This window comes from Myxocyprinus asiaticus, chromosome 35 (assembly GCF_019703515.2).
Source record: "Myxocyprinus asiaticus isolate MX2 ecotype Aquarium Trade chromosome 35, UBuf_Myxa_2, whole genome shotgun sequence".
In the NCBI taxonomy this organism is placed as follows: Eukaryota; Metazoa; Chordata; class Actinopteri; order Cypriniformes; family Catostomidae; genus Myxocyprinus; species Myxocyprinus asiaticus.
Window position 1 is genome coordinate 3,585,939 of NC_059378.1, and position 24,960 is coordinate 3,610,898.

Here is a 24,960-nt window from a genome sequence, read left to right on the forward strand (position 1 = left end):
TGTCTCAGATGTCTGTGTGTGCCTTAGTGCATGTGTTTGAATATCTATAGCTGGGTCTCAAAGCCAAATTACCTGGGGGGGCCACGGGTCAGGTGGGGTCAGTTATTAATGCATGGTTAGACATACCTTTTCGGAGTTAAGCGTCTAATTTCTCCCTCATACCAAACATACTGTGTTTTGCTAATTAAAGGCATTCTCAGATAAAAGAATGACAGCAAACTTTTGTGGATAGTCATCAAGAACTCTGCTGTCGGACGTCCAGTAGGCCGTAATGATTTTCTCTTGGGCTGCAGTGAGACAGGACAGCAGCGTCAGACAGATAGGGATTCAAAGGGTCGCCGTCATGACCCCTGCTGTTATCAGTGATGCCTGGCATGTATTTTTAGCCTTCAGCATTTGTCATCCACTGAGTCTCAGCCGATGGCACTGAGTGATAATTGAAGTGTAAGCATTTAAGCTGCTCCTGTCTTAAATGTATTGATGTGTGCCGATGTTGCTGACGGTATGTTTTTTATCTTAACTGGGCCTCTGATCTGCTAAGAATGGCACACTAATATGCTAGCTATCGACTGAACACATATACATTCTGGACTTTTTTTGGTTGGTTTAATGTTGTTTACGTACAAAACCATTAAACTCAACATGTCAAATACGATTGCTTGGAAGTGGTGGACCAATATAGGTTTTTCAATGGTAAATACAGATATCTAAAGAGTTCTATCTAAAGGTTGCCCAGTGTTCGATATGATGCTAAATCGCTGATGTACTATATATATATATATATATACAGTGCATTCAGAAAGTATTCAGACCCCTTCATTTTTTTCACATTTTGTTGTGTTGCAGCCTTATGCTAAAATGCTTTTATTTTTTTTCTTCACATCAATCTACACTCCATACCCCATAATGACAAAGCAAAAACCAGATTTTTGATAACTTTGCAAATGTATTAAAAAGAAAAAACTGAAATATCACATTGACATAAGTATTCAGACCCTTTGCTATGACACTTGATATTTATCTCAGGTGCATCCCATTTCTCTGGATAATCTTTGAGATGTTTCTACACTTTGATTGGAGTTTACCGGTGGCAAATTGATTTGGAAAAAGACACACCTGTCTATATAAAGCCTCACAGCTGAAAATGCATATCAGAGCAAAAACCAGGCCATGAGGTCAAAGGAACTGCATGCAGAGCTCAGAGACAGCATTGTGTTAAGGCACAGAAAAAAAAAAATTGGCTGCATTGAAGGTTCCCAAGAGCACAGTGGCCTCCATAATTCTTAAATGGAAGAAGTTTGGAACAACCAGGACTCTTCCTAGAGCTGGCCGCCCGGCCAAACTGATCAATCGGAGGAGAAGGGCCTTGGTCAGAGAGGCGACCCAGAACCTGATGGTCACTATGGTTGAGCTCCAGAGATCATGTGTGGAGATGGAAGGAACTTGCAGAAGGACAATCATCACTGCAACACTCAACGGATCTGGGCTTTATGGCAGAGTGGCCAGACGGACGCCGCTCCTCAGTGCAAGACACATAAAAAAGCACCTAAAGGACTTTCAGACTGTGAGAAACAAGATTCTCTGGTCTGATGAAACCAAGATTGAACTGTTTGGCCTCAATTCCAAGCGTCATGTCTGGAGGAAACCAGGCAACGCTCATCACCTGCACAATACCATCCCAATGGTGAAGCATCATGCTGTGAGGGTGTGTTTCAGGGGCAGGTACTGGGGGATTGGTCAGGGTTGAAGGAAAGCTGAACGCAGCAAAATACAGGATATCCTTAATGAAAACCTGGTCCAGAGCATTCAGGACCTCAGACTGGGCCAAAGGTTCACCTTCCAACAGGACAATGACCCTAAGCACATAGCCAAGACAATGCAAGAGTGTCTTAGGGACAACTCTGTGAATGTCCTTGAGTGACCCGGACTTGAACCCAATCGAACATCTCTGGAGAGACCTGAAAATGGCTGTCCACCGACGGTCCCCATCCAACCTGACAGAGCTTGAGAGGATCTGCAGAGAAGAATGGCAGAATATCCCCAAATCCAGGTGTGCAAAGCTTGTCACATCATACCCAAAAAGACTTGAGGCTGTAATCGCTGCCAAAGGTGCTTCATCTAAGTACTAAGTTAAGGGTCTGAATGTCAATGTGATATTACAGTTTTTTTCTTTTTAATAAATTTGCAAAGTTATCAAAAATCAGTTTTTTGCTTTGTCATTGGGGTATGGAGTGTAGATTGACGTGAAAAAAATAAATAATTGAAAGCATTTTAGCATAAGTCTGCAACATAACAAAATGGGGTCTGACTCTGGCTCGTCTTTATCCCTCTCCTCGGTTGATTAGCCTGACTGGGGCCCGGGAGTGCGCACTCACGGCCCGGCCCCACCCTCCTCCTCGTCACAATATTATTACTATATTACTTAAAGGAATTTTCCGGGTTCAATACAAGTTAAGCTCAATCAACAGCATTTGTGGCATAATATTAATAACCACAAAAAATTATTTCGACTCGTCCCTCATTTTCTTTAAAAAAAAAAAAAAAAAGGCAAAAATCGAGGTTACAGTGAGGCACCTAAAATGGAAGTCAATGGGGCCAATCTGTAAACGTTAAAATACTCACCGTTTCAAAAGTATACACACAAGACATAAACGATATGTGTGTTAAAATGATTTTAATGTGATGAAATTGCTTGCTAACCTTATCTGTGTAAAGTTATAGCAAATTTGACCAATTTTAGCCAATCCTGAAACCCTAAAACTGTAAAAATAAAAATGTAAACAACTTTACAGCTCAATTAATACACAAGGTTTTACATAATTAATGTAAGTGCTTTTATAGAAGTATAAGCTTCACATTTCTGCCTTTAAACCCTCCAAAAATTGGCCCCGTTGTAAGTGCCTCACTGTAACCTCGATATTTGCTTTTTTTTTAAAGAAAAAAACATTTCAATGTTAGTCGAAATGGTAACATTGTCACAAATGCTCCTCTAATGAACATTTGTAAAGAGCATTTGTAAAGTTCAATACATCATGGTATTTTTATTATTATTATTTATTTCATTTACTGAATTTAATTTCTGCTGATTTTAATTTAAAAACACCTTTTTTTTGTTTTATTTTATTTATTTGTTTGCATCACATTAATGAGAATTTAGGGGGAAACATGCTTAAAATTGTCACAGTGTGAAAATAATGACAAAATGCAGAATTAGTAGTCATAAAAATAAGCTTCCTTGTTTTTATGCAAAATATAATTTATTTATTTATTTTATATGACCTGCACATTTCATGAGATTCACACAAGTACTGCTGTTAAAGGAATGTTCCAGGTTCAGTACAAGTTAAGCTCAATCAATTTCAGCCTTTTTAATAATAATATTGTTAATAAAAATAATTCTGACTCGTATATCGATTATTTGAAAAAAGAAGAACTTACAATGGAAGTCAATGGGGCCCGACCATAAACATTGAAATAAGTTTCAAACTTTTAGCCACGAGATGTAAACATTACTTATGTTAACATGATTTTACTGTGATAAAATTGCTACATCGCTACGGTTTACTGTTACAAAGTTGCAGTATTAAGTATAACTGCTTACTTACACAGATAAGCTTAGCAAGCAGTTTTATCATAATAAAATTTAGTTAACAAGTATTTACGTCTTGTGGCTATACTTCTGAAACATTTAGTTTTTTAATGTTTATAGACTTGCCCCATTAACTTCCATTGTAAGTGCTTTACTGTCACTGCGATTTGATTATATATTTATCCTGTATTGAACCCGGGACATTTCTTTAACTGCATGGCCAATGCTGAAAATCTCAAAATGACTAATTATTGGTAAATCAATCGGTCTGATCAATATATTGGTCTTGACACTTAAACTGCAAATTGCCTCAAAAATGTAATAGATTTTTTTTTAGATCCGTCATTAGTATTCTGAACAACCATATACTTAAGGAACCTTTTGTTTTTACACATTGTTATTTGCTGGTGTTTTATTCTTTTCTTCTCCGTTTTTTCAGCCTCCAGTGTCTGTTCCACATCGGATTCGCTCAGCGAGCCGTAACAGCCGGGAAGGAAAGACTCTGTCAGAGATTAACTGTGAGTGTTTGCTGGATTTTCCCTCTGGGCAGACCTGACAGGTGCCCCTACTCTCCTGAGCATGCCCGAGCCTCACTTCTTCAGCGAATAAATCTGTCAGCTGGAAAATACCAGAAATTCTCACTCATGATCTGTCTTTATCTACTTTGTGTTTTGTATCATAACAGACATTTATAGTGACTTGTATTGAGCCGACACGCAAGCACATTATCAGTTTGACTGCTTGTGTGAATAATTTAATAATGTTTTAATAATGTCTGTTTCCTTTCAGTCGGTCAGGTGAAGTTTGATCCTCCTTTAACAACAGAGACGAAACCTCATCATGAGCCGGTTAGTATTTTTATCTAACTTCCGTTCACTTCAAGCATTCATGTAATAGAGCGCAACAGTCCAGTTCCACAAGTAAAAATCTCATTCATTTTCTCCATAGAGAAATAGATTTTTGGAAACAATATACCTTTCAACACTGACCGACCATGAACTACAATGACAACAATGACTTTAAATTACTAGTTTTATATTGTACCGTCATGTTTGTTACTCTTATGTCATCCGCAGTGCTTCATGCTGTTGTAGTTCATTCCCTCGTAAAAGACAAAACACTGATTTTCCCAGATTATAATTTTGCGAATCGTCTTTGCACTTGTTGGTCTGGTTCAAATCTTTTCTTTAATCTCCATGGAAAAAATTTATGGAAAAAATACCATGCACAAAAGTACGTCATCCAATCACACATCATGCTTCATACATTAGCAAGAACAAATATGTGAACCCTTTGGAATTAGCTGGTTTTCTGCATCAATTGGTCATAAAAAAGTATAGACAAAGCACAATGTGCTTAAATTAACAACAAACAAACAGTTATAATCTTTCTTGTCTTTATTGAAAACATCCCATTAAATATTCACAGTGCTGTGGAAAAAGTAAGTGAACCCTTGGATTTAATAACTGGTTGATCCTCCTTTGGCAGCAGTAACCTCAACCAAGCGTTTCCGGTATCTGCGGATTAGACCTGCACAACGTTCAGAAGGAATTTTGGACCATTCTTCCTTACAGAACTGCTCCAGCTCAGCCATATTCTTAGGATGTCTGGTGTGAACAGCTCTCTTAAGGTCATTTCACAGCATCTCTATTGGGTTAAAGTCTGGGCTCTGACTGGGACACTCCAAAAGGTGGATTTTCTTTTTTTGAAGCCATTCTGTAGTGGATTTACTTTGATGTTTTGGGTCATTGTCCTGCTGCATCACCCAACTTCTACTGAGCTTCAGCTGGTGCACAGCCCCCTTGATATTAATATTATCCTGTAGGATATCTTTATAAAATGATAATACATTTTCCCTTGATGATGGCAAGCGGTCCATGCCCAGAAGCAGCAAAGCAGTCCCAATCATGATGCTCCCTCCACTGTACTTCATTGTTGGGATGATGTTTTCATGTTGGCATGCGGTGCCCTTTTTATGCCATACATAGTGCTGCGTGTTCTTCCCAAACAATTCATCCTTCATTTCATCAGTCCACAAAACATTTTCCCAGTAGCGTTGTGGAGTGTCAAAATGGTCTTTGGCAAACTTCAGCCACGCAACAATGTTTTTGTTGGAAAGCAGCGGCTTCCTTTGTGGTGTCCTGCCATGGACACCATACCTGTTTTCCATATAGTAGACTCATGAACAGAGATGTTAACCAGTCCAATGATTCCTTCAAGTCTTCATCTGTCACTCTAGGGTTCTTTTCATTCTGCGCTTTGAGTCATCATGGCTGGACGGCCACTTCTAGGGAGAGTTCCCACAGTACTATATTGTCTCCATTTATAGACAGTTTGTCTAACAGTGGACAGATGAATATCTAAGCTCTTCAAGATAACTTTGTAACCCATTCCAGATTTATGCAAAGCAGCAATTCTTGTCTTCTGAGATCTCTTTTTTGCAAGGCATGGTCCACATCAGCAAATGTTTCTTGTGAATAGCAAACTCAAAATATTTGAGTGCTTTTTATAAGTCAAAGTAGCTTTAACCCACACCTCCAGTCTCGTTTCATTAATTGGGTGCCAAGTTTGCCAACTCCTGACTCTAATTAGCTTTTTTTGTCATCTTTAGCATATACTTTTTCCACAGCACTGTTAATGTGTAATGGGATGCGTTCAATAAAGACATGAAATATTATAATTGTTTGTGTGTTGTTAGCTTAAGCACATTGTGTTTGTCTATACTTGTGACTTTAATGAAGATGAGATCACATTTTATGACCAATTAATGCAGAAAACCAGCTAATTCCAAAGGGTTCACATACTTATTCTTGCCACTGTAGCTACATCATAATCAGAGAAAACACTCTTAAACCACCCAATCACTTCAAGCCTAATTTGAAACCACACTGCCTGCCTGCCATTCACAACACTTGTTATAACTGGATTCTTCCGAACAGTCATCCCTCTTTTGCCTCTTGCTGTTACATAACTTTTTCCTTATGTGCACCCAAATCCCTTGTCTCCATTTTCTCTTGCACCGTGTTTGACAGCTGTCAGACGTCTGTCTCACACTCTCACCACTGTGATAATTGAAAGGTTAGATGCAGCTTTCCAGGGCATCTAATCAATAAGGCTTTCTTTAACCAGTGTTGACTCATCTTTGTCTCATTGGAGCCATCAGCGTTTCTCATGTTGTTACTGTTTTTGTCATGCATTCATAAACCTGATCATTTTTTAACAGCAGGATATCAAATTAACATGATTCCCAGTGTTGCCTTATGCTATCATCTTCTGAACAAATCTGAATCCCCCACGCTTGTTTGATTTTATTTAAATTTTTTGGATTCACATCACCTATTGTTTCTAAAGAAGCAGTCCATAATTGCTGCAACTGGTGGGCCTTTAAGGCATCATAATGAATTCATTTCAGACAGTACATTCAAACTATGTACAACTGACCAGATCTTTATCTCTACTTTCAAGGAAGAGGATATTTAGTTATCAATGAGCAACCAATAATTCACTTATGGGTAATACTTTAAAGTCAACATGAAACTGAATTCACTACCTATTTTACTTTGGTAATGTGACGTAATTGCAATGTAAACACTTGATTGAATTTGTTTATTTATTCCTACTCACCCCTCCTTTAAAAAAAAGCACAAATCTGGGTTACAGTGAGGCATTTACAATGGAAGTCAATGGGGTCAATCTGTAAACATTAAAATACTCACTGTTTCAAAAGTATAGCAACAAGACGTAAACAATGTGCGATCATTTTAGTCTGATAAAATCACTAACTAACCTTTTCTGTGTAAAGTTATAGCCAATTTGACAACTTAGTTGCCATGACGACGTAACGCTGTAAACCCTAAAACACTTAAACGTCAGTAACAACTTTGATTTAAACTTCTTTACAGCTCAAATAATATACAGGTTGTAACAGAAGAATTGATGTAAGTGCTTTAATAAAATTAAAAGTTTCTCATTTCTTCCTTTTAGGGTTGCTCCGATGCCAAAATTTGGGCTTTGGTGCGATACCAGCCCTGGTACCTCGGTATCGATACTATAATCAACAAATAAAAAGCCTCAGATTTTGTATGAAATTACACAGAAAATGAATTGATTGAAAGAACTGGATAAAGTCTCAAAGATACAAATTATACGTTTTCCTTTTGATTTTTGTCTGGATTCCATGTTAAATGTTTTAATTAAATGTTATGATCAAATGGTGTTTAATAAAATTGATACATAGAGCTTTAATAAAATATAAAATAATATAAAATAATATACAACCCTCTAGCGCGGAGGAGGGCAGGGCCGGGCCGGAATGACGCACGCCCGGACCCCTCCCGGGTTTCAGCACCAGTGTAAAGGGGTTAGAGGGACAGGAGGAGGCGAGAACTGGCTTGACAATATAAATAATAGTTTAATAATAAACTTAAACAAAAAGACACACAAACACATACAGGGCAGCTGCCCATAATTCTCTCTCTCGAGCTGCCCTCACCGGTCGCCTTTATCCCTTGCTCGCCTCATTCCGAAAAAGTTGGAACAGTATGAAAAATGCTATTAAAAACAAAAAGGAGTGATTTATAAATTATAGTCACCCTTTGCTATATTGAAAGCACAACAACTAAACATTATATGATGTTTTACCTTGTGAATTTCATTGTTTTTAATGTACAGTAATTTCAAATCAGATGATTGCAACACACTCCAAAAAAGTTGAAACTGGAAATTTAAGACTAATGACAATTTGCCGAGTAGAAATAACAAGGAGATGTTAAACAGGTGAGGCAATTGTGTCATAGTACTGTATACTGTATAAGGAGCCTCCAAAAACAGCCGAGTCCTTCAAGAGCAAGGATCGTTCAAGACTTGTCAGTTTGCCATCAGATGCTTCAGCAAATAATCCAGCACTTTCAGAACAATGTTCCCCAAAGACAAATTGGAAGGATTTTGGGCATTTCACCCTTTACAGTGCACAATATATTTAAAAGATTCAAGGAATCTGGTCAAATCTTGGTGCGTAAAGGGCAAGATGAAAACCACTTCTGATTGCGCATGATCTCTGCTCCCTCAGACGTCACTATCTTAAAAAACATCATTCATCTGTAATGGATATCATGAACATGGGCTTGGGATTACTTTAGTAAACCTTTGTTAGTCAACATCACTCGCCGCTGCATCCACAGATGCAAGTTAAGACTTTACTGTGTAAAGGAGAAGCCATACATCAACACTGTCCAGAAGCGCTGCTGACTTCTCTGGGCTCGGTCTCATCTTCGATGGAAAGTAGAACAGAGGAACTGTGTTTTTTGGTCCGAAGAGTCCACATTTTTGAAAAACACAGCCGTCATGTTCTCCGGGCCAGAGAAAAAGACCATCCAAGCTGTGATCAGCATCAGGTCCAAAAGCCATTGTCTGTATGAGCCAGGGGTGTGTCAGTGCCCATGGCATGGGTAACTCACACATCTGTGAGAACACCATGAATGCAGACAGATATGTACAAATTTTGGAGCACTATATACTGCCATCCAGCACCATCTTTTCCAGGGACGTCTCAGAATTTTCAGCAGGAATTCAAAACCACATACTGGCCAAAAAAGCAGAGAGTATGGGTGCTAGATTGGCCTGTCTGCAGTCCCAACCTGTCTCCAATTGAGAATGTGTGGCACATTATGAAGCACACAATATGGCAATGAACACCCCATACAGTTGTGCAGCTAAAGATCTACATAATGGTTGAATGGGGGGAAAATTCCACTTTTTAAACTTGGCACAAGGCTGCTATGGCTGAATCACAACATGCTGATAAAACACTTGCATTTGTGATACTGCTTACAGATAATATTAAAACAACAATTTAATATGATATAATTGTTAGTATGAGTATTATTGCTACTTTTTGAATATTACATTTTTATACAGTAGCAATATTTTTAGCAATAATTGTACGCATCCATTTGAATAGAGCTTTTATGTTAGCAGGACTTTTATTTTGACAAACCTTTGAGTTCTTCCTGTTTTTACGGGTTAGTTATATCAAGCTTCCCATTCATGCCGGGATAATCCCGTCACGACTCTCGAGCTGAAATCTCCGAGCTGCACCCGAGCAGTTTATTTAAATGTGAACAGCCGTTTATACTCTAAACACACTAATGAACATTAAGCACCAACAGTGTGTGCTGCATTTGTTTGAGTGTGTGAGCATGCATGCACGTGTGTGTGAAGCACTTCCATTGTAAGTGTCTCACTGTAACCTCCATCTGTTTTTAAGAAAAGGAGGGATGAGTCAAAATACATTTTTGTGGTAATCAATTACCACAAAACCACACCGATGATTGAGCTTAACTTGTATTGAACCTGAAATATTCCTTTTGATCACAAGGCTTATACTTACATGCATGAAATTAATTATGTATATGTAGACATGTAAATTGTGCATACGAATGAATTTATACACAAAAGTACCAAATAAATATGTACAGTATTTATACTATATTTTATTGCTGTCAGTGGATTAAAATAATTAATTGCGAATAATCGGCACATTTTTTATAGTTAATCGCAATTAATCGCAGATGTCGAAAGTGCTTAAATTTGACTCTGTATATACTTCTTTTTCTGTCAAAATGCATTTAGTTCATTCTTAGAAAAGAAAACAATATGTAACAATAATGATTTATTATCATTTTCCAAACAAATTATTCCACAATATAAAGAAAGAAATGCACTAAAATAGCACCAATTCAAGTAACTTTAAATGTTTCCCAAAGTCTAAGTAGGAGGTTAACTAATTGAAAAAACTAGGTTAAGTATCCATTGCAATGGGCATTAAATCACTTAAACTGTCATCCTCCACAATGTTAATCATGGCTATCCACTTTGCTACAGCAATCGTGAAGCCGCATTCACATGATTCACGCTGGTTTGAACTACACATGGAAAAGCTTGCAGAGCACAACTTGTTTTGCTTTTAACACTGGCATTGCGCACGTAAATGATACTTTAAACAAATTGTCTGGTAAGACGGAAGCGCAACATGGTGCCAAGGAGACACTGATGCTTCAGTCCAGCGAGTCATGTTAATGCAGCTTTTCACAGGTCAAATCTGGGTTTGTTTTGCTCAAAAAATACAGTTAAGAGGTCGTTTCTCCATCGCTTGATCCTTGACACAGAATCACTGTTGTGGGAGTTTGTGGTGTTTGCGTCAGTGTAATGACCCCGGGGGAACGCATCGCAAAGGTTCCACCCTACTCCAAGCAGTGTTCAGAACTCACACAGAACTGAATGAAATGTCAAATCGCTAAATGCTTTAATCGCGATTAAGAAAAATTAACACATTAAACGTTTTAAATTAATCGCATACGTTAACGTGTTCATTTTGACAGCTCTAATATATACAGTACTGTGCAAAAGCACATAAGATGTTTCACAAAAAAGATGGTTATTTGTATCTTCAGCTTTATTGTGTCAATAGGAAATAAATAAATACATTTTAGACTCCCAAACATTCCTTTTGCAAATAGAATAGAATAGAAGAACAGGGAGCCCTGCAACAGATTGCATGCCCCCCACAGAGCCCCCCACTGAACATCGAGTCAGTCTGGGATTACATGAAGAGACAGAAGCAATTGACACAGCCAGTAGATATGTAATAGATATAAATAGATATAACTGTGGCCAATTCTCCAAGAAGCTTGGAACATGCTATCTGCCAACAACCAAGAAAAACTGTGTCCAGGTGTACCTTGGAGAATTGGTGCTGTTTCAAAATCACCAAATATTGATTAGCTTTTTTATGTTTACTGGACTTTGTATGATGTTAACTGACTATTTAACCCTTGTGCATCAATACAAAAAAGTTAAGAGGTCCTTAGAGGACAAAAATATCCACATCAAAAACTGCCATAATAATATTATATATTCATATTATTTTCCACTTTCAGTGAGTTAATTTTTTTTAACTAACATCAGTCCTGATCATAACTACCAAATATTTGTTTTCAGGATTTTAACCCTTTAAATGCCAGTTTGTTGATATAATGCCACTGTTGTTTTTTACACACAAACACATTTCTCAATACACACATACAAAACACACTCTGACATCCATACCAACACACCCACACAATTTTAGCTGCATCATTTATTCAATTCGCCTGCAGCGCTCTATAATACTGCAAACAGAAAATAGGAAAAAAGCATGTATTTGCTCCATAGGCTAAACATGAGGAAAATGGCACCATCTGGTGGAAAATATAAAAAATGTAAATTTTGAAGCCAGGGCTCCGGAATGAAAGCATAATATCATAGAATTCATGATTTTATGCTTTAATGGCACTGGGATCAAATATTGCAGTTTTAATGGGTTTCAATGGGGACATTTTTGTCCTGAAGGTCCTGAGTGTAACTATTTTGTGTACACAGTGTATTATAGATGTATTATAGGAACTGAGGTTGAAATATCAAAATTCCCCCAAAATACACACCTTTTATTACAATATAAAATTAACTGCCAAAATGATCGAAAAAAACAAAAATGAAAAAGACAAAAATGTCCAGAAGATCGCACAAGGGTTAAAAAGACAAAAAAAAAAAAATCTATTTATTTCTTTATTTTACTTTTGCACAGTACTGTATATATAGCTATTTAGGCATTTTTTTTATTGATTCGATCATGAAAAGTAGCCATTCCATACCAGAATGGAGCCAGATTGAGTTGGCTAGTAAATGCCTAAATAGCTATTTAGCTATCAGTTATAACATTATTAAATGTTTCAGTGGCTGAACAAGTTATTATATTATGATGAAAGATTTCAAAGACAAACATTTGTTTCTTTTGAATAACACAAACTGATGAATTGACCACAATAAGACCAGGAATGTGTATTGAGAAAGTAAATGGGGTCCGATTTTATGTTGACTTTAATCAGTGAATTGCAGTTCTCGAAGGTGCAGAAGGTAAAAAAGCAGAATTATAGTCTCGGTAACTCTTCAGTTCTTGGGTTTCAAATAAGTTGGACCGAAGTACCTTTTGTGTAATACTTGATCAGAACTGTACAGCCATCCCAGTTTCAGCAAATGTGGATTGACCCTTTAACCCATAGGACATACATCTGTTTAAAGGTCAGAGTGCGTTGAAGACAGGTAGGTGTGGTCTTTGCAAACACCGCTTTACCCAGCACCCCCCACCACCACATCATTCATGGGCGATACGCATGTGTGATTAACTGAAATTTCTTGGTCCTTCTACTAAACAGCCCGACACTGACGATTTTTTGGACTGTGCCGAAGAAATATACTACACTGCAAGATCTAATCTGGTATTTTTACCCATTTTATCTCTGTTTTCTTTGTCTTCAGGTCCCCTCTCTTTTTTTGTCCATTTTGTAGCATCTTGTCCGCTTCGCAGCACTTGTGCAGTACACTCATCCACCCATCTCTGTTTTTCATTTCATCGCTATCCATTTTGCCTTTTTCATATTTCTGTCATGGCTGTCTGTGTATTTTCAGTTTACCTGTATATGAAGGCTCTGTTCCAAAACCTAGTGAGCTGCCTCACTGTCTACTGCCTACATAGATTGCTGCCTTCTAAGGCCACATCCACAGTAAGCTTTTTTGTTTAAAAACGTAGTGTCCTAACGGCATCGTTTTCTAAACAAGAGAATGCCGTTCTAGTGTGGACGTTGCCTTCTGATTGATTCTGAACACTTTTTATAGCCAACAACTCCACACAAATTGTGATTCGCACAAGAGACTCGAATCAAATTGATTCCAGTAGGTTGGCATTAGCTTGTTGGTAAGCTAACAATTAGCCTGATGGGCACAAAGCGAGACACCTTTCTGGAATTTGTCCTAATAAGCATAAATATAAATAGTGTACAGTTTTAATGGTTAAAATAGAACATTCTTCATTAGACTGAACTATTTTTGTCAATGCTTTTCAGAAATTAAGTTTATTGTTGTTCTCTCATTGACATTTCTCTCGATTGCCTTCTGCTTGACATTGATATTCCGATCTTTTGGAACAGCCTTCACGTTGAGAGCGCGCATACAGATGTGACCTTTGAGAATGCGCGCCAAAGGGATCCCTGTGACGTCACGCGTGTGACGTGACATCAGGTGGTAGAGGAGAGATATGATCAGTAGAGGGCTGTCGTGTTTCATTCTCTGAACCAACACCGATTGCTAATGGTTTAGTCAGTGAGTTCATTTCTCACATGGGACCACCTTAGCCAGTTTCAAAAAATGCACAGCAAGCGATAATGATCAGCAATGGCAATAAACTATTGTTGACTTCATATCACTGACTATAAGTATGAATGTATGAAAGTGTTACACGTTTCATTTTGATATATACTATTTCGTTAGGTTATACAAATTTTTCCACCGATCCTTTCTCGTGCCGCAGCCGATGCACGGCTTGTGCTTGGTCGGCGGTCTGTGAATCTCTCTCGCAACCATAATGCAGCAGGCAGCAGCAAAGCACGTCAAACGTGGACAAGCCATTTTTATTGTGTGTGTGTACTGTGCACATGCCGATAAACCACTAATGATTCAGTTACTAAAAGCAATTTTATATGGTATGCACATTGTGATTATATTGATGCATAAATATGTGTATTACCTAGTGCTTGATTTTATAATGCTCCAGTATGAAGTTCAAATGACATTCTAAAACACTCAATGTGGCTTTATTGCTACTCAAAGCAATGACCAGGAAGAAAACACATTTTATCACACTTTCCTTTGTCTTATTCACTACTTAAAGCTCAATCTAAACACAAAGCGCATAGTATTTTTTTTTTTTTAGCAGTAGATCGTGTTTGTGACAGGTGGAGTGTGAGAAATTTGTTTCTCGTTGGCATTATTTTAGTCCATTACACAAAGGCCTATATCAAAATATCAAATGTTTTTTAGGTATTTCCCATAAGGCGCCACTTGTGAATGAAGGGGGGAAAATGCCGGAGGAAATGGATAAAAAAATAAAAATATGCAGAAAAACATTTTATGCCGTTTTGTACAAAATATTAATAATAATAAAAATATTAATAATAATATTTTAAAAAGCTCCCCCATTATGATAGCACTTAAGTCATTAAAAACATTAAACTACTAATATTTCTACAATTCTTACAATTAGAATTCTTCTAATTCTTGCACACCTCTGCAGGGGAGAGCTAACACTAACAACAAACTAACACTATTTAGTTTTCTTAAGTTTGTGTAAATGTAATTGGGGTACATAGCATTCAGAGATGATATTCTTCTCACCACAATTGTACAGAGTGGTTATCTGAGTTACCATAGACTTTGTCAATTCGAACCAGTCTGGCCATTCTCTGTTGACCTCTCTCATCAACAAGTCATGTCCATCCACAGAACTGCCCCTCACTGGATGTTTATTTTCCATTTTTAGTTTCTGGCACCATTCTGAGTAAATTCTAGAGATTGTTGTGTGTGAAAATCCCAGGAGATCAGCAGTTACAGAAATACCCAAACCAGCCCGTCTCACGGTCCAAATCACCGAGATCACATTTTTCCCCATTCTGATGGTTGATGTGAACATTAATTGAAGCTCCTGACCCGTATCTGAATGATTTTATGCACTATGCTGCTGCCACACGATTGGCTGATTAGATAATCACATGGATGATTGTTGGTGCCAGATGGGCTGGTTTGAGTATTTCTGTAACTGCTGATCTCCTGGGATTTTCACACACAACAGTCTCTAGAATTTACTCAGAATGGTGCCAAAAACAAAAAACATCCAATGAGCGGCAGTTCTGTGGACGGAAATGCCTTGTTGATGAGAGAGGTCAACGGAGAATGGCCAGACTGGTTTGAACTGACATAGTCTACTGTAACTCAGATAACTGCTCTGTACAATTGTGGTGAAAAGAATATAATCTCTGAATGCTATTCTGAGATGCAGGTTGGCGCTGTTTTGGCGGTAAAAAAAAAAGCTGTCAAAAATGTTTTTCAATCCGCGCATCTTATCACGTCAAAAGTCGCATGGACACCGCATTTGGCCGAAACCACTAATGGAAGATGAATTCGTCCTCAGCCACTGAGAGTGAGCCTTCACTTCTTACTAGTTATTAAGGTTTGAATCTGAGGAGGGGTAGCTGATCCTAGACCAGCAGTTGCGAGCCAGTGTTTTCCCGGAGCGACAATCAAAATTCTGTATCAATTCACACATCATGCCCATCATCCTTGACCAGCCACACGCTCCACCTATTTATGAGCTGTAAAACAAATCAAGGTTTGAAATGAATCACTCCGATATTTAATTCCAAGCAAAAATATTTGAAAATCGAAATAATAGCATTCAAAACTGTGTGCTTAACATGCTTAATGAGGGAATTAACTATATGCTACTCCCATGAAGAATTGTGAATGATTTAGGCAAATTAAAATCCGGAGGTTTTTAAATGTAATAATCCAACTTCCCTCTAAGAAATCGGGGAAGAGTCTGTGTTTTATAATCAACTATCCATAATATTTTTTTACATTACACCAAAACATTTTATTTATGAAATAAGACAAGCATTCACAAATGCTCTTTGCAGTGAAATTAACAATGCATATCCATATTAAACATGATTTAAAAACATCAATGCATTTGCTCTACACGTTGAAATTTTATAATCTTTTAAAATAACTTATTACAATTTTTCAAGGAACTCGTGGGCTACGCAATAAACGCGTATAGCAGCCCACACTTTGGAAACATATGTATTAGAATCAGTCTCACTTTCAGTCACCTTTGCAGTCCAATTGTAGCCTTAATATTTTTAATTTTATCCCCTTTTTCCTCCCAATTTGGAATGCCCAATTCCCACTACTCCCACTAGGTCCTCATGGTGGCGCGGTTACTCACCTCAATCCGGGTGGCGGAGGTCAAGTCTCAGTTGCCTCCGCTTCTGAGACCGTCAATCCGTGCATCTTATCACGTGGCTCATTGTGCATGACACCGCGGAGACTCACAGCACGTGGAGGCTCATGCTACTCTCCGCGATCCACGCACAACATACCACGTGCCCCATTGAGAGCGAGAACCACTAATCGTGACCACGAGGAGGTTACCCCATGTGACTCTACCCTCCCTAGCAACCAGGCCAATTTGGTTGCTTAGGAGACCTGGCTAGAGTCACTCAGCACACCCTGGATTCGAACTCGTGACTCCAGGTGTGGTAGTCAGCGTCAATACTCGCTGAGCTACCCAGGACCCCTTGTAGCCTTTATATTTAATATTTTCTAACACCTTTCCAACAAGGTAATAAATTAAAATGTGCATGAGATACTGTATGACGCACCCATGGAAGACGCAGCAGGCGACCTGTCACTAACTAGACAGAGGGGTGTGAGCGCTTCAAGGCTTTCATGCGCCACCTGGTGGATATTGTGAGAAGTACAACACATGTATTTTTAATTCTGAGAAGCCCAGCCTGCGGTATGTCGAGTGATTTCACGTGATGGATTGCCTAATGGTGCATGAAAAAACACGTGTTTTCAAAGGCCGCATCTGTATGATGCCTTAAAATACTGCCTTAGTAGGCAGCTCACAAGGTTTTGGAACAGAGCAACAATCAATGTCATTAGCTCTGTCTGTCCAGCCAAATCTTTGTGTTTAAAGATATTTCAGACTCTAGCTTCATTTAAAGAAACATCTCTCAAAGTCGATACGTTGTTGCACTTTTCTGTAATCAAAAGCACTTTGAAATTGCAAGGCAAAGCATTTTATGTAGTCAAGGCCTCTGAGGGGCTTTATTTTTAGGGCCTGTCACAATCAGACACATCTCGAAAGCAAGCGAGAGCGAAGGAGAGCGAGATTCGGGTTAGACAGTCAGAATGGATGTTGAGTGGGGTGGAGAGGGGGAAATAGTGGGAAAAAACAAGAAAAGAGAGCGAGGGAACATGAGAGTCCGGAGTGCCTGTGTGTCCCACAGGGACGGTTAAACCAAAGTGCAGGTCTGTGTGAGTGAGGGAGGAAACATTGTCTCAGCTGCCAATGCTTTGCATTACAAACACAGCATCAGCTAAATGTGCAAAAGAGACACAACCTCACCAGTTTGCTTGTCCCTTTCAACATCAACCTAATGTGTCACTGACTTTTTCAAAAAATTATTTCATAGAGCCAAATGTGGGTTGTATAGTGCAATGCTCCTGCCCGAGATGCGACACAAAAACAGCAGAAGCACATAAAAATTCAAAAGGTTGTGTGCGAACAGCCCCTTATTCATCTGTTTGTCTGGGCGTGAAACAAGTTACATTAAAATAAAAAATATATATATTGAACATTAAATAAATGTAACCTATATTACATTTATAATCTAAATATTTACTGTAATAATTTCTTATTTATAATTAAACACCCACGGCCTTGTTTTCATTTGCATAAAATTAAATATGGCGTCTACACTGACTACGGCCTGTTAAGCCAAGCGTATACTACACGACTTGCAGTTGGCGCCCTACGGCTCACAGTCTTGTTTTTTTTTTTTTTGTTGTGCTGGTGCACACAATACAGGACTGTACTGTATCAACTAGCCTACACGACCATTCGTCCCCGACTGAGGCCATGTGTACACTAGTATTAAGATTTGTTTTGGGTAATCTGATCACAAATGTAGAAGCGAGACATCACCGTTACACCTGGTCATCTCTTTTGACCACTGGATTTCGAGGAGAGAGTCTCTGATTTCATTAGGACATACATGAATTATTCCGTCTGTGTATTACTGAATGATTATAAAGCGCAAATAAGTATAAGACGAGAAAGTGCTAAAAATTGGCGCACAGTTTCTCTTAACTATTCGCAAACATGACATTTAGAGCAGAATTCGGAGTTATTTTAGTGCAGTACCTGTAGTTGTGCGTGCTGCTCATATCTGTGTCGTACGGTTATTTCCCTTTAAATCTGCACGTAACCAGCGAAATCCATCCGTTACAGCTGCCTTTAGCGTCATACCATTTCAAACTGATCGCCCGAAATGCATCTTAAAATTAAGATAACGAAATTTGCACAAACTCGCGCAGTTTATTCTTGATAGCATGTCAACAAACATGAAAGAACGACTGTTTTCGTGCTTATTGGCGCCATTTGCCAAGGAAAATATAATAAAAACAGCTGATAATAATAAAAACAATGAGAAGGGAGATGTGGGTGATGTTTTACTTCATTTTATAAAAAAAGAAAATGTCTCCTGCTACCCAATAACTTGCTCTCCTCTTTCAGCAAACATGAAGGAACACCTCGCGCCCGTTTTGCTATTTGCAAAAGGAAACATTTAATAAAAATGGGTAGGGAGAAATGGTTGAAGTTTTATTTTATTTTCGAATTATTTTTTGTCTTCTTCCTAATACCTTGCTCTCCTCTTGCGCTCTCTCTGTATTTCATTGGCTGTGGCTCATTGTCGGTCTCTCGCTCGTCCAGACAGTGCGCACACCTGACGACAAGACGTCTAGATATCATGCCGTTTACTGTCGTAGCATCTGGGACTCGTCTCGGCCTGTCGCAGGAGTGCGCATACGACAAGACCATTCATCGTGAGATCCGAGACTTCTCGTCGCAGACCAGTTGCCAACTCAAAACATCAAAGGAGACAAGCTTGAGTCCTGCAGTGTACACTAGGCTTTAGACAGTTACAATAGAGACTGACAGGGATTTATTGGGCAAAGAGAGGAGAAATCCAGTTGGTGCAAGTTGCATGCTGGACACAAACACACTGCCAAGTTTTAAAAAGAGTCATATGGTTACGCCTGTGCAAAAAAAAGATTTTTCCCTTTTTTCCTGAGTGGCACCTCATTCATCTGGTGTAACACCCACACACGGAAGTGGCACCGTGAATCACATTGGAATTGGTATCGTTGACTGTGTATGAAAAAATGGAAGGGACGTGAAGGGACCCGATGGAGAGGAAAAGGGAGGGAGATGATAGGAGGAGCTGACAGGAGCAGTGAAGCGAATAGTCTGGGATGTTCTGTTAGCTTTTACTCTTCCTCTCTCTTCCTTGCTGTCTCCATCACTCTTACAGAAAAGCCTCCCATCAGCAGAACGGCAGCCAGCGAATAAGGATATGAGAGGGTGCTGCATAAAGGAAATTTGGTTTGTTAATCTGCAGGGGAAAATCCATGAGGTTCTGCATGGTTGAGAGCTTTATTCCAGAGAGAGAAAAAAGTGGTAGAGAGAGGTATAGACGAAGAACAAAAGAACAGTGTTTGAGGTTTAATAAACAGTAACCCAGTTATTACTGTCAGAACATCACTTCAAATGCATGCAGCTCACGCTAAACGAAGAAGAGCCCAAATCATTTCCTTTAAAGGGGTCATATCATGAGATGGTCTTTTGAAATAAGAGTTCATTGTACTATGAAAACTCAAAACTTCTACCCAGCACATCAAGACTTCAACTGCAAAATGTCTTGTTCTGAAATCCTGGGATTTTTGAAGTCAGATACCCGAAACATTAACATAAATACACCCTATTATATTTAGCTGAATTGGAATATTTAACTTGAAATATTTAGCTTAAAAAAGATGGCAAATTTCCTTTAACCCTTGAATGCATATCTCGGGTCTTTAGTGACCCGGGACCTCATTCCACCCCCATTACGTAATCCTTTTTTTTTATTTTTTATGCTCACACCTCTTTAATATTTTTCAACCTTTCTCTTCTGAATAGTGTAACAAAACAAAAAAGCAAACAATTGGAGAAAAAAAATTACAAAATATGTTTTTTTTTATAATTGCTTAATTACAAAAAGTGTATAGGGTCAATAGTGACCCGAGAAATGTATTAACGTATGTTTTTTCCCCCACTTCCATAAATCATATTTTTAATTATTATTTCATATCTATTTAAGTTTACCATCACAGGATATCCACTTCTTTGTTTATGACAAGACAAATGAGTATTATAGTCATACTATATAATGTTGATTTTCTGCACAACAATGGTGAATTATCAGTCGTTATTTTTTTTTTTATATATAGTGCTTTTCACAACACACATCATAGCAGGTTTTTTTTTTTTTTTTTTCCCCAATTTGGAATGCCCAATTCCCAATGCACGCTAAGTCCTCGTGGTGATGTAGTGATTCGCCTCAGTCTGGGCGGCGGAGGACGAATCCCAGTTGCCTCCGCGTCTGAGACAGTCAACCCGCGCATCTTATCACGTGGCTTGCTGAGCGCGTTGCCACGGAGACATAGCGCATGTGGAGGCTTCACGCCACCCACCGCGGCAACCACGCTCAACTCACCACGTGCCCCATCGAGAACAAACCACATTATAGCGACCACGAGGAGGTTACCCCATGTGACTCTACCCTCCCTAGCAACCGGGCCAGTTTGGTTGCTTGGGAGACCTGGCTGGAGTCACTCAGCACGCCCTGGGATTCAAACTAGTGATCTAGCGAACTCCAGGGGTGGTAGCCAGCATATTTTACCATTGAGCTACCCAGGCCCCCATCATAGCAGCTTTAACAGAAAAAGCTGTAATATAGTAATGTCTTCAAATCATAATAGTGCGGTTTAATAAAAAAAAAAAAAAAAAAAGCATGATTGTAAATTGCGCCTTAAAATAAATAACAGAAAATAATGATATTTATATTTAGACCCCCTGTGAGCAAGCTGAAGGCGACTGTGGCAAGGAACACAAAACTCAATAAGATGTTGGTTAATGGAGAAAAACAATCTTGGGGGAAACCAGACTCACTGTGGGGGCAAGTTCCCCTCTGGCGAAACAGCATGAATATAATGCCAATATTAGTTATTTATGTGTACAAGTCAAGATTTAAAATTAGTAAACTAAGTGAGTGTTAAGGGCCAAAATCAGTGTTCCACATGTGTGTACGCATACATATTATACATGCTATTTCTCACTCAAGGTGGTGCTGATGTTTTAGTGATTGACGTGATTTTCATTTGACATTGCTAAATTGAAAATTTGACACTATCTGGGCATTATGTAGATCCATTTGTGATAGATATACGTGCCGGGTTGCTAAAGACCTGAGGTACTGTATGTATTAGCTAATGTTTGGTGAAACACAATGCATTTAAGGGTTAAGGCTGCACAAAGCTCAAGTGAATCATTTATGTGAACTAGTTCATCTACGTAAACCGTCCGTAATAACCGACTCACTAAAATGAATCAGAGTTTCCAACTTTGTGCTAAATTGCTAAAAGGTGCTATACACATAAAGTTATTATTATTATTTTTACTGAACAAGGAATTTTGTTTTTAACTAGTTCATTTACATACAAAAGGACCGATTCACTTAAATTATTTGGTTTTCCCAGCGCTACATGTGAGAGAGAGGACGGTTTCATGAGCATGTTTGATTACTCCGTCGGCTCCATTGCTGCGTTCGCAGTACAATTTAAGAAATGTAGCGTTTTGTGAAATTACAGTGCTGCTCGTTGGAAAATGTAGCTCGTTATTGGAAAGCTTCACTATTATGGAAAAAAGCTGAAATACTGTCACGCTTTTGAAAAATTTAGTTAGTAGCATCACTGATTGAAGAATTCCCAAATTAGAAACAAGCAGCAGTTTATTTTTTAACAATGAGTTTGAACGTGTCATTTCAGGTCAGATTGTTTTGTAAATCTGTCACAATGTAGTGCAGGCTTTGTACAAACGCTGTTATTGAAGGATGGGCAGTTAACAAATATAGTGTACTTGGCAGCAAACCCGAAGCTGGTGTGTAAGCAGTGCAGCGTAATTACTAATTTCACATGCAAAGAGGACGTTTACATAGTAATGTAGGCACAGCAGTATAAAACAACCCATTTGATCCTAATAATCAGAGAGAGGGTGGAACATTTTTGTCACAAAAACTTAACTTTCCTTCCTCTACACAGAGAAACTTCTGGTTGTTTGATCTCAGTGTAATTCCTCACGCATGTACTGTTTAGGTGTAATGGTTATACTGGTCAAAGTTGCTTGTTTTAAATGTTTATTCATGTTGTGCTGCCTGTTAAGCATCCATTATATGTGTATTTACTGTGAATCTGTGTTGCACAGTAATGGTCAATTAACAGCATGCCACAGATACGATATGTAGACATTAGTATGCCCCCCCCCCCAGAAAAGTCCTTTAATATTCCTCATATTGCATTTAATGAAGATACAGTATTTAATAGATACAGCTTCTGTTTTAAGATCCTATTCATGAGTTATTCCAAGGCGTTGCCTGCTTGAATGATCATATTGGTGAGTGGGAGGAGAGATGGCCCAGTCCACCCACACTGCTCTAATTAAGAGCACAGCAGTTTGAATTATAATCTTTACAATTTCTAGCAAATCTCCTGGAGACAACATGTACAGTGATGATAAATAATCATGACATAAATAGAGAACTTTTATTAATTTGGGGGGGGAAAAACATCTAATGAAAAACCCGGGTAAGGAAGCAATGGAGAAGTTGTATACAGCACTTTTAAGGGTTATGTGCTTGCTTGCTTGCTGATTTTGAGCTAACATACACTACTTTAGAAGATTTGAATGCTTGTCTCATCACCGTTTTGACATTTTCCAACATTTTCACTCACTAATAGACCTTGATAGTGCAATGTAATGTGTGGATGACTAGTACACAACACTAACTTCAATCAAAGGCTGTATAGTTCAACATCACATCACCAGAGCTTTCACTATATCATATTCAGTTTTCATGCATCTTTCTACACATGCATGAATGTAATCACACCTGTGTTCCACATATTATGAAGGCTGAGATGAGGGTGTTCAGTATGTGTATTGTATGTGACTACCTCTCTTTCTGTTGCAGGAGCTTCAGATGGATTATGGACAGGGATCCCCTAAAGGCTCCATCCTGGGAGGAAATAAGTAAGTTTCACTGTTATTGCATCTCATCCTGATCAGTTCATCTACTTGTTACTGGGGTCAATGATGTGATGCTCATTTGTAAGTCCAGGTCTCTTACATTTTTCAATAATACATTTTTAAAAAAAATGCAATTAACACAAAACAATTGCTTCAACATGTTTGTTTTTTTCATTTCTGAGTTCTAATGTTGATATTTTTTCTGGTGCTTAAAGTAAAACATTTAATGTGGTGTAACCTTTATATATATATATATATATATATATATATATATATATATATATATATATGCACATTTTGTTCAGGTCATGTGGTGTAACCCTGCGAAAACATGTTGATATTCTTGACTCGAAAATTCATAATATTTTTTACCTTGAAAAAAAATATTCAAGGTGCAAGGAAAGTACTTCAATACATTTTACTTGATGGTTGCACCGCATGACAAGTCATTAAATATTTCGACATTAAAAAATGTTTTTCTTGTGCTTAAAGTAAAAAAATGTAATGTGGTGTAACCGCCGGGAGACAGTAAAAAAAACACACACAAAAAAAAATTTTGCCATGAGTGGAGCAGAATGATCTTTTATTAATATTTATTTGAAAAAAATAAGCATTGAAACAATTGTGGTTTAAAATATGATTAATATACGTGGTGTAAATGACATAAATGTAGCCATTTTGTTCATGTTGATAAAAACCATAATACAGAGAAGACCCCTTTAGATCCTCATTAATATCTGAGATTTTTATGAAAACGCATATTTTGTTCAGATCATGTGGTGTAACCCTGCGAAAACATCTTGGTATTCTTGACTAGAAAATTCATAATATTTAAAAACAATATTTTTACAGTGAAAAAATGTATTCAAAGCACAAGGAAAGTACTTTAATACCTTTTACTTGATGGTTGAACTGCATGACATTTTTAAAGTAACAAATGTAATTTGGTGTAACCGTCAAGAGACAGTAAAAAAAAAAAAAAAGGTTTAATTAAAAGCTGATAAAAAAAAAAAAAAAAGTTGGCATAAGTAGAGCAGAATGATCTTTTATTAATATGTCTTTGAAAAAATAAGCAGTGAAACAATTGTGGTTTAAAATGTGATTAAGATATAAAAGTCATGTGGTGTAACCGACATGTAGGTAGCAATTTAGTTGTTCATGTTGACAAAAAAAACATAAAAAAGAGAAGACCCCTTAAGACTCTCATGAATGTGTGAAATATTAAAAATATCTGAAATTTATGAAAATGCATTTTTTGTTTTGGTCATGTGGTGTAACCCTGTGAAAATATCACTCCTATTGTGATTCGAAAATATATTTTAAATAAATATTTTTACCTTGAAATGTATTCAAGGTGCAAGGAAAGTACTTTAATACCTTTTGCTTGATGGTTGCACCGCATGACATTTTTAAAGTAACAAATGTCATGTGGTGTAACTGTCCATAGACAGTAAAAAAAAGTTTCATTAAAAGCTGAAATTTAAAACAAATATCTGAGATTTTTATGAAAATGCATATTCTGTTCAGG

At 37.9% G+C, this 24,960-nt stretch overlaps 1 protein-coding gene across 4 annotated transcripts in view; it reads left to right on the forward strand.

Moving 5' to 3' along the window:
* Positions 1 to 24,960, forward strand: part of LOC127425794 (mitogen-activated protein kinase kinase kinase kinase 3-like) — a 125,012-nt gene that overhangs the window by 77,828 nt on the left and 22,224 nt on the right. For 2 of the 4 annotated variants that reach the window (XM_051672048.1, XM_051672050.1), the window contains exons 13-16: positions 4,029 to 4,107; positions 4,379 to 4,437; positions 12,841 to 12,903; positions 23,377 to 23,435. In XM_051672048.1, the coding sequence (XP_051528008.1) occupies positions 4,029 to 4,107; positions 4,379 to 4,437; positions 12,841 to 12,903; positions 23,377 to 23,435 (260 nt within the window). The remainder of the gene's footprint in view (positions 1 to 4,028; positions 4,108 to 4,378; positions 4,438 to 12,840; positions 12,904 to 23,376; positions 23,436 to 24,960) is intronic. The other 2 variants (XM_051672049.1, XM_051672051.1) reach the window with 1 other exon arrangement.